Source organism: Phyllopteryx taeniolatus, chromosome 19, assembly GCF_024500385.1.
Source record: "Phyllopteryx taeniolatus isolate TA_2022b chromosome 19, UOR_Ptae_1.2, whole genome shotgun sequence".
Classification (NCBI taxonomy): domain Eukaryota; kingdom Metazoa; phylum Chordata; class Actinopteri; order Syngnathiformes; family Syngnathidae; genus Phyllopteryx; species Phyllopteryx taeniolatus.
Genome location: NC_084520.1, coordinates 16,405,786 through 16,419,119, shown reverse-complemented (window position 1 = coordinate 16,419,119; position 13,334 = coordinate 16,405,786). Strand labels below are relative to the sequence as shown.

At 43.6% G+C, this 13,334-nt stretch overlaps 1 protein-coding gene across 1 annotated transcript in view; it reads left to right on the top strand.

The window, feature by feature from the left end:
- Nucleotides 1-160: 160 nt before the first annotated feature.
- The window catches only part of psme4b (proteasome activator subunit 4b), a 30,147-nt gene continuing 16,973 nt past the window's right edge, over nt 161-13,334 (top strand). The window contains exons 1-20 of the mRNA XM_061756960.1: nt 161-569; nt 1,911-2,051; nt 3,399-3,515; nt 3,625-3,669; nt 3,750-3,899; nt 6,106-6,169; nt 6,431-6,505; nt 6,574-6,696; nt 8,200-8,292; nt 8,454-8,632; nt 8,749-8,835; nt 8,915-9,101; nt 9,180-9,269; nt 9,748-9,812; nt 9,896-10,046; nt 10,127-10,225; nt 10,566-10,635; nt 11,746-11,813; nt 12,466-12,669; nt 12,974-13,131. Of these exons, the coding sequence (XP_061612944.1) occupies nt 178-569; nt 1,911-2,051; nt 3,399-3,515; nt 3,625-3,669; nt 3,750-3,899; nt 6,106-6,169; nt 6,431-6,505; nt 6,574-6,696; nt 8,200-8,292; nt 8,454-8,632; nt 8,749-8,835; nt 8,915-9,101; nt 9,180-9,269; nt 9,748-9,812; nt 9,896-10,046; nt 10,127-10,225; nt 10,566-10,635; nt 11,746-11,813; nt 12,466-12,669; nt 12,974-13,131 (2,558 nt within the window). The 5' untranslated portion in view covers nt 161-177. The remainder of the gene's footprint in view (nt 570-1,910; nt 2,052-3,398; nt 3,516-3,624; nt 3,670-3,749; nt 3,900-6,105; nt 6,170-6,430; nt 6,506-6,573; nt 6,697-8,199; nt 8,293-8,453; nt 8,633-8,748; nt 8,836-8,914; nt 9,102-9,179; nt 9,270-9,747; nt 9,813-9,895; nt 10,047-10,126; nt 10,226-10,565; nt 10,636-11,745; nt 11,814-12,465; nt 12,670-12,973; nt 13,132-13,334) is intronic.

Genomic DNA, 13,334 nt, shown 5'->3' with positions numbered 1-13,334 from the left:
AAATTTTTTTTTTAAATATACACGAGTACATTTACTTCTCCTCAAGTACATTACTCTTGGCACTTTGGGCTCTTAGGTTTGGGTCTCTCGGCGCCGGCGTCGTGCGTGATGACCCAAGCGAGGTGACGCAGCACCTGTCACTGCGGGTCAGAGCGGAAACGGCGGCGTCCGCCGCTAATGCACTCGACTGTCCTTTACGAGCCGGCTTTACTCAACTCAATTAGCCGTGACACACTTTACCCCCGATCTCCCGCCTTCCGCCCCGTGTGGCTGCCTGGATTAAGTCGTCCCGGCTCGCAAAGCACTTCCATGACAGCACACGGGGCTCTTCTCTCTACGTCTTTACCCGATAAGCATTCAGATATGACCGCGGGTGCTGTACTTTCCGCCGACCCCTCCGTGCCGGTCCCCCAGAGGGAGCTCGTTTATAACGGACTGCTGCCTTACGCCGAGCGGCTGGACCGGGAAGCCTCGGAATTCTTGGCGGACATCAAGGCGAACTTGTCTCGGGCTGTGCTCCTCCGGGAACTCTGGCCCGGGGTCGTCTTCTGGTGCAGGAAGCTCTTCTCGTAAGTACTAAAAGGAAACGACATAGTTCAACTCGTTTCAAGTCTAAATCAATCGACTCGGCCAATCAACTAGCTAACTAACGGCAAAAGTAGCTTGCTAACTAGCCAACTCTTAGCTTAACCCAAAACAGGACACTCATTGTGATATTTAGAAACAACACGACACAAAAATAACATTAAAAAACATGTTGGAATACATTTAATGATTTTCATTTACCTTCTGGGACAAATAATTGAATTAATTTTTTATGATGTCGTTGCTGTATTTTTACGATCGTTGATTGGTTGGGAGATGTCGCACAGAGGCAACTATGGTTCTGAGTCAGTGTTTTAGGCAAAAAAGAATGTGCTAAAATGTGATTATTTTAGGTGCTCAATTACATAACTTAAAAAAAAAAACTAAACAATTGTCCTATTACTCTAGACTAGATTTGTAATGCACTTAGTCCATTTTATGCTCGCTCAAACCTCCTAGGTTGTTAAAGTTTACAGCTTGGAAACCAATCTGCACTTTTTTTGCGAATTGAAAAGTTCCCTTGGAGTCCAATAATGGGAGGTCGTACCTTGAGGGACAGACATTGGCCTCGAAAGCCCAGCAAACACTGAGCGACAGAATTTGATGGATCTGGACGCACACATACAAATTATAGTTAGCGACTGACCCTTGCACACCTAACAATCGTCTCAAACTCACTGCAAAAATTTTTTTTTCCAAAAAAGTCACCCGTGGCATTCTTATAAATGAATATATAAAGCAGCCAAGCCAGTAAGGGAAGATGTATTTTCGGGGTTTAGGTATAGTTAGCTAGGTAATTGCATTTCATTATTGTGCCGGATAACCACTGATGCGAACCAAGGCGCTCAAGTTCTTGTATGGCGGTGGATGTGGCGCTCATGTCGGACGCCCAAGTGCGTCACCGGACACCGTTTTAGCCAATCCCCATAATCAGGAAAATTGAAATGGTAAAAAACAAACTGTTTCACGCTGTATCTCCACAATTCATTACTACAAAGTCTTCAGTCTTGGTGTGATTTCAGCAATTATCTTCAAACATGTATAATGTATTTAGGAAACAAAAGCCTCTAAATTTACTTTACAGGGTCTTTAAAAAGCACAAAAAAAACATCCAATGTCTATTATCTCTAAACCACTTTGAGCTCATACCTCATAGGTTCTACCTTGAGGGGCCATAAAGTGACATCCGTCATGTCCCTAATGTGAAAGTACGTCATCTTTGACCGTATGGCTCAGCGACAGGAAGCAGGAAGCACCTGATTGAGCGCTCAGTGTGGTCCACGTCTCACCTCACCTCGAGCTCACCTACTTTGGCCTCCCCGCAGGTTCCTAAAGCTCTACGGCCGCAGGTTCAGCAAGGACGACCACGTTCTGTTCGCCAAGCTGCTCTACGAGTTGGTCACTCTGCCGGGCCTGGAGCCCCACATGATGCAGAACTACGCCCGGCTGCTCATTCAGCTGCTCAAGTGGGTGTCGCACACATTTAAAAAAAAAAAAAAAAACGATGAAAAAACTAAGAAAGATTTCCACTTGCTTACAATCTGGCCCACCACCACTACTGGAAAATTTGTTGCATTCATTTAGCTGGGTTTTTTTCCCCTAAAATTGAGAGCTCTATTCATTTCTGTTCATGTATCTTATCTTATCAAATACATTTGAATTCAATTGATGGAAAGGGTTAGATTACATTGATTATAATGAAACATGAATTGTTTTATTAAAATCAACATGTTTACGTAATTCCAAAATATTAATAAAATACTTTAAAAATATTGAATAATTGGGTAATTGAGGCTAACTAATTCAATTATTAAAAATATATATTTTAAAATGAGCATGAATTACTATTTCATTATTAAAACGATTTTACATAACGTCACTTTCGTAGAGAAACCTCCTCTGTCCCAATTTGGTCAATTTCATATTTTTTCACAAATCGATCAGTATGTTATTTATACAAATTAACCAAAATTAACCTAAAGTGTTGAAAATAGCTTGAGAACTTTAACGATACCATGTTTGATAACATGTTTTTTAAAAAAAATAATAATTTCCTTCAAAAAATAATGGTGTGGAGACACTAGGATTCCTGCGACAGCAACTATGTTTTACATATCCATTTTACTTTTTTTTTTTTTTTTTTTAAACATATCTGCGTGGCCCATCTTTCCGTTGTAAAAATCAAACGTGGCCCTTCAACACCACCGTTTGTCCACCCCTGCTAGAAAGTGAGTTGTTTCCAGTGTGGGGTTTACACACACAAACATGTCCCCATGTGCGCTCTTTAAACCAGACGCCACTGCAACGTCAACATTCATCATTCGGTCTTCGTCGAGAGGTCGCCGTCGCTACGACCGCATAAATCACCGCGCCGTCAAAGACTTAATTTGGGCCCTCACGGCTCGCAGCAGAAAGATGGATATAGTCTTTCTTTGAATCCGTCGCTCCTCCACCTTATTGTGGCTTATTTTTCCAAATCTTCTACTCCACATTTGCTGGACGAAAATAGCGGAGGCGCTGGCGCGCTTTTCCTGGAAGATTTATGCAGTGAACTACAAGAGCAGAACTTGGCAAATGAGTGCAACTCAGGCCGATTAATAAACCATTACATTTTATGCCATTCAAACAGCAAATGTGATTTTGTTTTTTCTTTAAAATTTCCATTGAATTTGGTAAGTAAAAGCTTAAAACACTAAGCTGTGTGACTTTTGTATTTGTTGCATATTTGAATACTGTTAAGTAACGCACCTGGTGTCCTGTCATAGCTCCAAGAAAAGGCCAACTAAGGAATAACAAGTTTTGTGCCCAAACAGGAAAAAGGAACTGCTTTCAAGGGAGGATCTCCAGTTGCCGTGGAGACCGCTCCACCAGCTCTACGAGAAGGTGGTCCACTCCAAAACGGAGCATCTCGGACTCGTTTGGTTCCCCAAGTGAGTCGTGGCTTTTTGAAAGTTGTCAAGTGTTCGTTAAATGAGTGTTGGTGTGTTTTAATGTTCAGTTGAATGATTTCACTCACGCAGACTTTGTCTTTGTTTAAAGCTCAGTGGATCACATTATGAAGGCTTTGGTCAAAAGTTGCAGACCGTAAGTTTTACTCATAATTATCGACGGCGTCGTTTTTTCGGATCACCTTCAACGCTCTGTTCAACGTCTTCTTCTTCTAGGTACTTCCCGGCCTCCTCCACCAAGGAGATGCTGGAGGAGTGGCGCCCCCTGCTGTGCGTGTTCGACACGGTCATGCAGAAGGCCATCGGCACCATGGAGCTCTTCCTGCCCACCATCATGCCCCCCGAGGAGCACGACCAAGGCTTCCGGTGGGTTTCGCGTCGCTTGTTCTCCATCCGGAAATCCAACGTGACAACTTGTCGTAGATATTGAGTAATATTTTTGCTTTTAATTAGTTCAAAAAATATTTTACAATTATATAATGGGACGGTTCTTATTGAATGATGTGAAAGCAAAATATTGATTGAATAAAAATCCCATATTTTGTCTATTTAGACAGCCATAGAGTAACTCTCTAACATGGACTTAGTATAAAAGTGTCAGTTTAATTTAAAAAAAACAAAAAAAAACATCATCGGAGTGTCCAGAAAAGGCGCCTCTGACAGCTACTTCTGTTTGACCCAGTTTTGTATCACGTGTGGCTGGTTTTAATTCATATTGCAAATGTTTACTGAGGCACTATAGAGACAATATGACAAATACTAGAAAAAGTTGGTTTGGAAAAATACACAACCTTCAAAATATCACTTTTAATAGGTTTTTATTCTTCCAAGACCATTGCCATTCTTTTTCAGGTGCAAAGCTAAACGCCTCATAAAAATATCAAGTTGACATTTATTTATTTAGTTATGTACTTTTATTGTCATATTTTTATTATTCTTATGGATCACGAAAGCTGAATTTGATCAGAAATTTAATAAAAAACTAGGTCTGATTTGACAGCCTGATCGCGGCTTCGTGCTGTGTGGTGGCCTCGTTGTCGCGGCGTGGAAAAGCTCTTCGCCGACTCGGTGAGGTATATTCCTGCCACTGGAGGCTTTCAGCGGATATTTTCACAACTCAAACATGGAGTTATGTGTAGGCATAAGAAAGATAGATGAAGTGGCATCCATTTTTCCAGGTCATTTTAGTGCTATTTGATTGACAGTTGGCTGTTGAGTGGGACGTATTAGCGGACACTTCCACAGCATTTGACAGTGGAGAGAACGGCTTTCGTTTGTCACCATTTTGAAGCATAATTTTTTTAAACCATTCAAATTTGGCAACACTTTTCTCTGTGGTGTGTCAAATTTACAAGACATTTATATTCACTTTACAGAACGTTTGAAATCCTGGGGGAGGCTGTTGAATCGCTTCCTTGTAAGCCTCCGAACAGATCTGAGCATGCATCATGCCTTGCAAAAACCGCAGGCTCCATCAGCAACTTTGCACCATAAATAATACTCTCTCTATCAATCACGGCTCCCTCAGTCACCTCGGGCCAACAGCTGGACTTCTGTGGAAAAGCTTGAACCGTCTCCCCCCCCCCGGCAGCCCGGTTTCGTGCCAGCTCGCAGTGGCAACAGGCGCTCTCAGTGCATTTCTTCACCGTCTTTGGCCTTTCAAGATACATTTGTATGCGCCGAGTCTTGGACGGGCTTCCTGTAGTACATCACTTTTAATACTTTTTTCCGTTCCGCTCCGCAGTCGACAGTTTGGACCGAGGCAGTTCTTTATTTTATGGGACTTCAAGTGTGTGTGTGTGTGTGTGTGTGTGTGTGTGTGTGTGTGTATTTCATATTATTTTTACAACAGCTACATACTGTAGGTAGGCTTGCATACCTTTGTCAATGGCTTTTCAAATCAAATTTCAACTACGTCAGAATTTCTGCGATTTTCTTTTTTCTGGGTCACTTGTTGCTAGGTGAGATTTGTGGGGCACAATCATGTAAACCCCAATTTAAAATAAAACAAGAAATAGCATTTACAAGTTATGTTCGCTATCTAATATTTGAAGCCACTAAAAAATAAAAAACATACACCAATCACGCTTGTTATGCTGTACTCTTGACGACTTGGGGCAGAGGGTTCCACCGCCCCACACAGCAGAGAAAGCTCAATGTCATCCATGGAAATTAGTCCAACTGCTCCACTTTTTCTTCATGCCAAATTGCTGATTGATTTACCGATTTATTTGACAAGATCCTTTGTTGCCAGGCGTTATTTGTGAGGCACAATCATGAATTAAAGAAGAAAAAATCAAATAAAAAATGGAATACTAAGTCACATTTGGCGTTCTGTTTTCTTGGTCACTTGGGAAAGAGGGCTCCACCTCCCCACACAGCAAAGAAAGGACAGGGAGAAATGGCAGCAAAAAAGTAATGCAGAAATACACAGAATGAGAACTTGTGGAAAAAAATTGCACCCAGAATTTGGAAAATTATCGCTCTTGGGGGGGTGGGGGGACTGCCCCACTTGCTCCTCATACTAACTCGTCACTTTATTTGACAAAATGTTTATTTGTCTGCTTTTCAGGCTGTGGTTCGATGAATTGATGGATCTTTGGTTGTCAGTGCAGAATCAGCCGAGCTGGGAAGGGGTGAGATAAAAACATGTGCACCCTTGTGTAATTCATGTACAAATGCAATATTAATATTCTGATTGGTTCAGATTTTCATGCTCATTTATTCCTCATAAGCCAACGAGACCTTTTAAATATTTCCATGTTGTTTGAGCGATGGATCACGCCGCTTTTTATGTTCCTCGAAATGATGGCGTCATCTCCAATGACGCACGTGGTTTAGGCTCCTCTCGTCGGACCGCTCCAATTCTGAGCGTTTGTTTTGGATTTTTCTCGCAGCATTTGGTGAACCTATTCGCTCGCCTCGCCAATGACAACATCGGCTATGTGGACTGGAGCCCTTACGTCCCCACAGTGAGTTGCTAGAATCACGTACTGCATTTCATCAAGTTCAGTCTAATGGAGGACGTTTGGGTTTTTAGATCTTCACCAGGATCCTGCGCAGTCTCAACCTCCCCGTGGGAGTCAGCCACATGGTGGCGCTGCGCTACCTTACCAACTCCTACGACATCGGGCACCTGGTGTTGTGGATCACGGCCCTGCTGGTAATTCAAATTCATTATCAAATATTTTACAAAAATGTCATTAAAAAATACAATGTTTGAAAAATAATGAAATTGTAGAATACTGTACACCGTGGGTGATACAAAATATCAAATTGATGCAGATTAAAACGATCCATTCATCCATTCTCTGGGCTGTTCATCCTCACAAGGGTCGCGGAAGTGCTGGAGCCTATCCCAGCTGTCATCGGGCAGGAGCCGGGGTACACCCTGAACTGGTTGCCAGCCAATCGTAGGGCACATATAAACAAACAACCATCCACACTCACATTCACACCTACGGGCAATTTAGAGTTGTCAATTAACCTACCATGCATGTTTTGGGGATGTGGGAGGAAACCGGACTGCCCGGAGAAAAGCCATGCAGGCACGGGGAGAACATGCAAGCTCCACACAGGCGGGGCTGGGAATTGAACCCCGGTCCTCAGAGCTGTGAGGCAGACGCGCTAACCAGTCGTCCACCGTGGCGCCAGATTAAAACTAAATAATCTGTTCCAGCCCTGCGCCACCCCAAAAAAACACCCAAATTATTTTTCTGTATGTGTTTAAAAAAAAAAAAAAAAAAAAAACACCCGAATTAGTTTTAGTTTTTTAATAAGAACAATTGCAGTTAACGGTATTGCACAGTATAAAAACACACTAAAAACATTTGCTCTCCACATGATATACCCATATACCATACCTAATGGAGATTTGAGGATTAGATACACCAGCGTGCTGTAGCAGCCCAGCTAACCGACGTGGCTACGTGGCGGCCATGTTGGGGAGGTCGACGTTCACATAAAGGCGATTGCATGGACATTGAAATTAAGTCGTAACTTACTTATTTCCCAACCGATTTTCATGAGGTTTACTTTTCTGTCAACGTCAAACTGTGTGCTATCAATACGTAACGTGAAAAAAGCCTCAAAAATATTTTTACATGTGAAAGGCTACTCCCAGTTCCCTTGTTGTAATTGTATGCAGCACAATGTACCGGCATCCTTGGTCTTTTAGTTTTTTTGCCGTCCACACACACACAATGCGCTGACGACTTTTACCCTCCTATCTTCGCGTTACCGTAGGCATGCAGTATTACCCATTCTTGTTGTTCTTCTGTCTCGTTTATTGGCGGTTGGCAAACCATCTTAGTGATGCATTAGCGCCACCAACTGATATTGTCCTTCCACTGCGAGAAAACCAATGTGAATTGATGCTGGTCAAACGTTGTGACCACTATACCTCCATCTACATTAAGGATTCGGAACCGTGTTGAAGTGAGTTGAGGTGGTTTCACTGAGGCAAAATTTGTGCTTTGCCACCATCCTGTGGCATCTTGGTGCCTAGGAACTATGTTGACGTGAGTTGAGGAACTTCCTTTAGACAAAAGTGGCGTGTTTAGGATGCAGAGCACTCTACTGTACCACAAAAGATAGAAAGGACAAGGAGAGCTGACAGTGTAGCTCATAACTAGAAGATGTGCCACTGATTTCATTTGATGTGCAGGGTGGACCAGGAAACCCGGCGCAGAAAGAGTTGACCTGCCTCTTTAATAGCATCGCTTCCTTTTATCATCCCTCCAATCACGGTCGCTGGCAGGTTAGCAGCTGTACACACACACACACGTTAGCTTTTCCTCATGTATGATTTATAAGAACTTGGCTCATTCTCAGCAACATAATGAGGTGCGCAACTTTTGGAAGCAGTGTGCCTCTGGACGATAATGTTAAAATTATACGATTGTGTGTGTGCGCGCACAGTCTCGCCTCATGCGCCTGCTCCAACGTCTGCCGGCGAGCGTGGTCCGTCGGGCGCATCGCGAACGCCACGCCGTCCCCGGCTGGATCACGGCGGTGCCCGAAAGTCACCGGCTGACCGACGAGGACCTGCGGGAGTTCACGTGCAGCCTCACTGGTGCCGCGCTGCTGGCCATGTTCAGGTACTGACAAATTTTGGCTCAGATCTGGAATAAAACTTGACAAATCGCCTACAATTGAATACAATTTAGTAGTCATTTGTTTTCATTGGTAATCACTATTATAATTTGCTGTGCAGTAAGAACGGCAGTACGGATGCTGCCTTTGCCCTACAGAACCTGGCTCTCCTCACGCCGCAACTGACCATTCCACCTGTGCTCGAGAAGTACGTTTTTCAATCCCGGCGACATATTTGTACGCTCAAACGCAATCCTTCCACCTGACTACGTACGTCCGTTACACAGGACGTACGCGGCGATGGAGACCCTGACGGAGCCGCACACCCTGACCGCCACGCTCAGCTGCATGATCGGCATGGCGCGGAGCCTGGTGGCCCCCAGCGGGCGCTACCCGGAGGGACGCGCGCACGTGCTGCCCCTGCTCATGGGCTCGCTGCCGGGCGTGGACCCCAACGACTTCAGCAAGTGCATGGTGAGGGCTGGGGTTGGATTCATTTGCTATTTGGTCATGTAACATGAGGCCGCGTTGACTTACGGGGTTTGTTTTCAGATAACGTTCCAGTTCATCACCACGTTTACCACGCTGGTGCCTTTGGTCGACTGTTCGTCAGCTCCCTCTCGACACGACGATCTATCCGAGGTACGCCGTCAGTTTAGTCGTAGCGCTTAGCTTAAGTAGGACTTACTGTAACACCGCCGCCTATTAACTCTTTTGTACTCAAGGGCCACATTTGATTTTTAAAACAGACAGTCGGCCCAGGTCAAGATGAGAAAAAAAACCAATTATTTAATGAAGTCAAATCTATATGTAAAATAGTTTAGTGTTATGATTTACAATAAATTGACCAGAGATCAATGAAGACAAATAAATGACAATTTAAACTTCTGAATGTAAAGAATGTAATTAACATTTCTTAAACCGATTATTTATTTTTTTTAAATAAAATCGCCAAAGTTGTTATATTTACAGAACATTTTATTTTATTATAGTATTTTCAATAAGATGAGAAAAAAAATAGTCAGTACATTTAAATTGACCAATTGTAGGAAAAACGGCTATATTAATGCAACAAAAACAGAACTCTTGACAAATGTGCGCCGCTCTTCCTGCCTTTCAGATGGAGAAAGAGTTGTGTTTTGCTTCAGCTGAGTTTGAAGACTTTGTCCTGCAATTTCTGGACAGGTAACATCAAGTTAAAGACTGGTTAATTGTACGATTTGCGTCTTAAATGATCGGCGCGGCCTGGTGTGCTTTTGTGTGCGCAGGTGCTTCGCCGTGATAGAAAGCAGCACTCTGGAGCAGACGCGCGACGACACTGAGACGGACACTCAGACGCAGCTGGAGAGCCTGGTGGAGCTGGGCCTGTCCTCCACCGTCAGCACCGTCCTCACGCAGTGCGCCACACACATCTACATGGTAACACGCACACAAAAACCACACACACACAGACAGAGCGGACCATCTGACACTTGTGCTTTTGTGTCTTACTTTGTTAGGTAGCGCTGCAGAAGGTGTACAACTTTGCCACCTCCAACATCTTTGAGACTTGTGTGTCGGGCAGGATGGTGGCTGACATGTGCAGAGCGGCCGCAAAGGTGGGTGGGTGGGTGTGTGTTACAGCGTACCCGATAATATTAGTGTGGATGTGTGTGTATTACACTGTGTGTTAGTGTCATTGTGCGTGTGTCTTTTAATGTATTGTGTGTGTGTGTGTGTGAATGTTTGTGTCTCTGACTGTGTTAGAGCGTGTGTGCGTTAGCTTGTGTGTTTGTCAGTGCGAGTGTTAGTGCGTAGTCATCACGTACACTATGCATACTACCACTTTTGTTATTATTGTCATTTCACTTATTTGCCTTCTGTTTTGTTTCTTTTCTTTATTTCTTGTGTGTCTCAATGTGCCTTTGTTTGTGTGTGTGTGTGTGTTTGTCTTTTCAGTGTCATCCTGCTGAGTCTCTCCGACTCTTTGTCCCTCACTGCTGCAGCCTCATTTTCCAAATTACTGAAAGTCAGTAGGACATCGTGTGTGTGCATGCTTGTGGGTGTGTGTGTGTGTTGTGTGTATAAATTAAATTACAGCTTTTTAATTACACAGCTCTCACTGGCTGTGAATCAAGTCTTTGCTTTAACCCTCCTGTTTTTTACTCTGCTGCACCAAAAACAGTTTCATGACTTGATATGACCCACTGCACACGATTCAAACACGGAAAAAAATTAACACAACGTAATACCATAACTACTGAATGATTCGTTCAATTTTTATTGCAACTACTTTTCTTTCTGATCAAAATGTTTTTGTTTTTTTTTGTTAAATATTGGGAGGGGGAAGTGTATACATTTCTGCTCCTTGTGTCACTGCTGGGTAAATGTATATAAATAATAAAAATACCAATTTATAATGAAAAAGGCCAATAGAAGTTTTATCCTTTTCATTTTAAATCAAATGAAAAATGTAGTTTTGATACCACATTTCATTCATAAAGAATGCAGCAAAAAGTGTTTCACAGATATAAAAACAGAAAACCACAGGATGAATACAAAAACCCAACCCTCCCATCCCTACAGGTAAATGGAGACACACCCATACGAACAATGTGTATATATTTAAAAATATATTTTCTTGCGTTTTAAATGTTTAACGGGAGCTTAACAGGAGGGTAAAGAAATGCGTAGTTATTCACCAAAGACCCAAAAATGTCATATCCCATTTCCCCCCCCCCCCCGTTATATATACAGATATATATATATATACAAAAATGTGTGTGTGTGTATGTATGTGTATGTACAGTATGTGTGTGTGTGTGTATTATTATTATTAACTAAATGAATTGGGCCTCTTTTTTCATTTAAAACCTTTTTTCTTTAGTTTTAAACACTAAATGGGTCAATTTAACAGGAGGGGAAAAACGTGTAATTATCCATGAAAGGCCACAAATATTCATGCAAATTATTCATGAGGAGCAAGTATAGCCTCCCTCCATTCATTTGATTAAACAGCTTCTGGTGAATAATCTGTAAATACAAAACTCAGCAACAAAAACAAAACAAAAAAACAAATCATCATCTTATCGTGCGTGCGTGTGTGTGTGTGTGTGGTTATGTGTTTGCGTGTGTGTAGATGAGGATCTCCAGAGTGAAGAGGAGCTTGATAAAGAGCTGCTATGGAACCTCCAGCTGCTGTCCGAGGTGAGACGCTATACAGAAGAGCCGCGCTATTCGCGGGGGATAGACTGCGACGAGTGACAATCCGAAGATAATTGTCACCTGTTAATTATGGGAAAAAAACTGGGGAAAATAAAAAATAAACCCAAAAAATTCTTGAATTAGTGGGGATAAACGGTCAATAAGCTTTCTCGGAATTAGTTCCCCACAAATAAAAAAATAATAATACTGTAGGTGAAAATAGGTGAATCTGCGGGTGCCAAGCCGCAAGTATGCGGGGGTCCACTGTTACAGTGTACTGGGGTACCAAGGTTGTGTGCGCCGCGCGTGTGTGTGCGCGCGCGCGTGTGTGTGAGGGAGGCAGACGTCCTCGACCACCGTGTTGCTTTCGGGCCAGCACAGAGTTGATATTTCATCTCGGCTGAAAGTTTCTGATATTGCTTGCAAAAGATGAAGTGCTGATGAAAAATGATGAGCACGCAACATTTTTTGCAGCGGGCGCCCGGTACGCCACGCGCTCGTAAATATCAGGCCACTTTGTCCCTAAGCCGACCGTATTGATGCCTCCTCTGTTATATTTTATTACTCGTGGGAGTAGAGCGAGCCAAACGCTGTGACTTACTGCACTGCGTCCATTTTAATACACTGCTCTGCGATGTGTGTGTGTGTGTTTCAGGTTACCCGCGTGGATGGCGAGCAGCTGTTAAGGTACGGCGGCGAGCTGGAGCGCGTCCTGAGCACGTGCGTGCGCCTGCGCTGCAAACGGGCGTACGCGCTGGCCGCGGGCCTGCTGGAGCACACGCTGCGCTCGCTGTCGCTCATCTACCCCACCGAGTACCGCAGCACGGCGGGGGGCTTCTGCCACGACCTCCCCGTACGAGTGGGTGATTCGCTCGCTGTTTTCTCACTCTTTCGCTCACTCTCACTTTAAGAATTTGTAGAGACTGTGTCACTCAAACACATCATTAGGTAAAATTCCATCGTACTGTGTGTGATGTTTGTCAGAATTCTCACCGATGCATTTGTAGCCAAATACGATGCTTCTCAACATGGGTCAAAATAGGATCAGAGAGTACAAAATAGTGCTTGTAGTGATGTACTGTATCTTGTAACCTTCACCACTAAATGAGACAGATCTACTTAGCTGGTGGGAAAACGCCTACAGTCTGTGGTTCTCGGTCCAGGACTGGGGTCGGCCCGGCGACATTGCCGCTTTGGGTCTGTGCTGGCACGTGCCGAGCCCAGAGGAGGAGAACTTTGTTTTCCAGCTCTTGTCTCGCCTCCTCAAGCCTGAGCTGGAGCGAATCGGGGGTCACGTCTCAGGAGACCAGCCAATGAGCAGGTGTGGAAACTGTGTTTATGTTTTGAGATGGACTGAAGTGTCTGACTTTCAATTGATTGATCAATTAACTAATGGGTTGAATCACAATTTGCTACTTAGGAACTTCCTCAATTCCAGTGTTGTGTTACCTTTGGTTTCTCAGAAAGGGCCGATATTGTCCTGAGTCAGTTTGAACCGGGCCATGTCTAATTTTCCCCCCGATT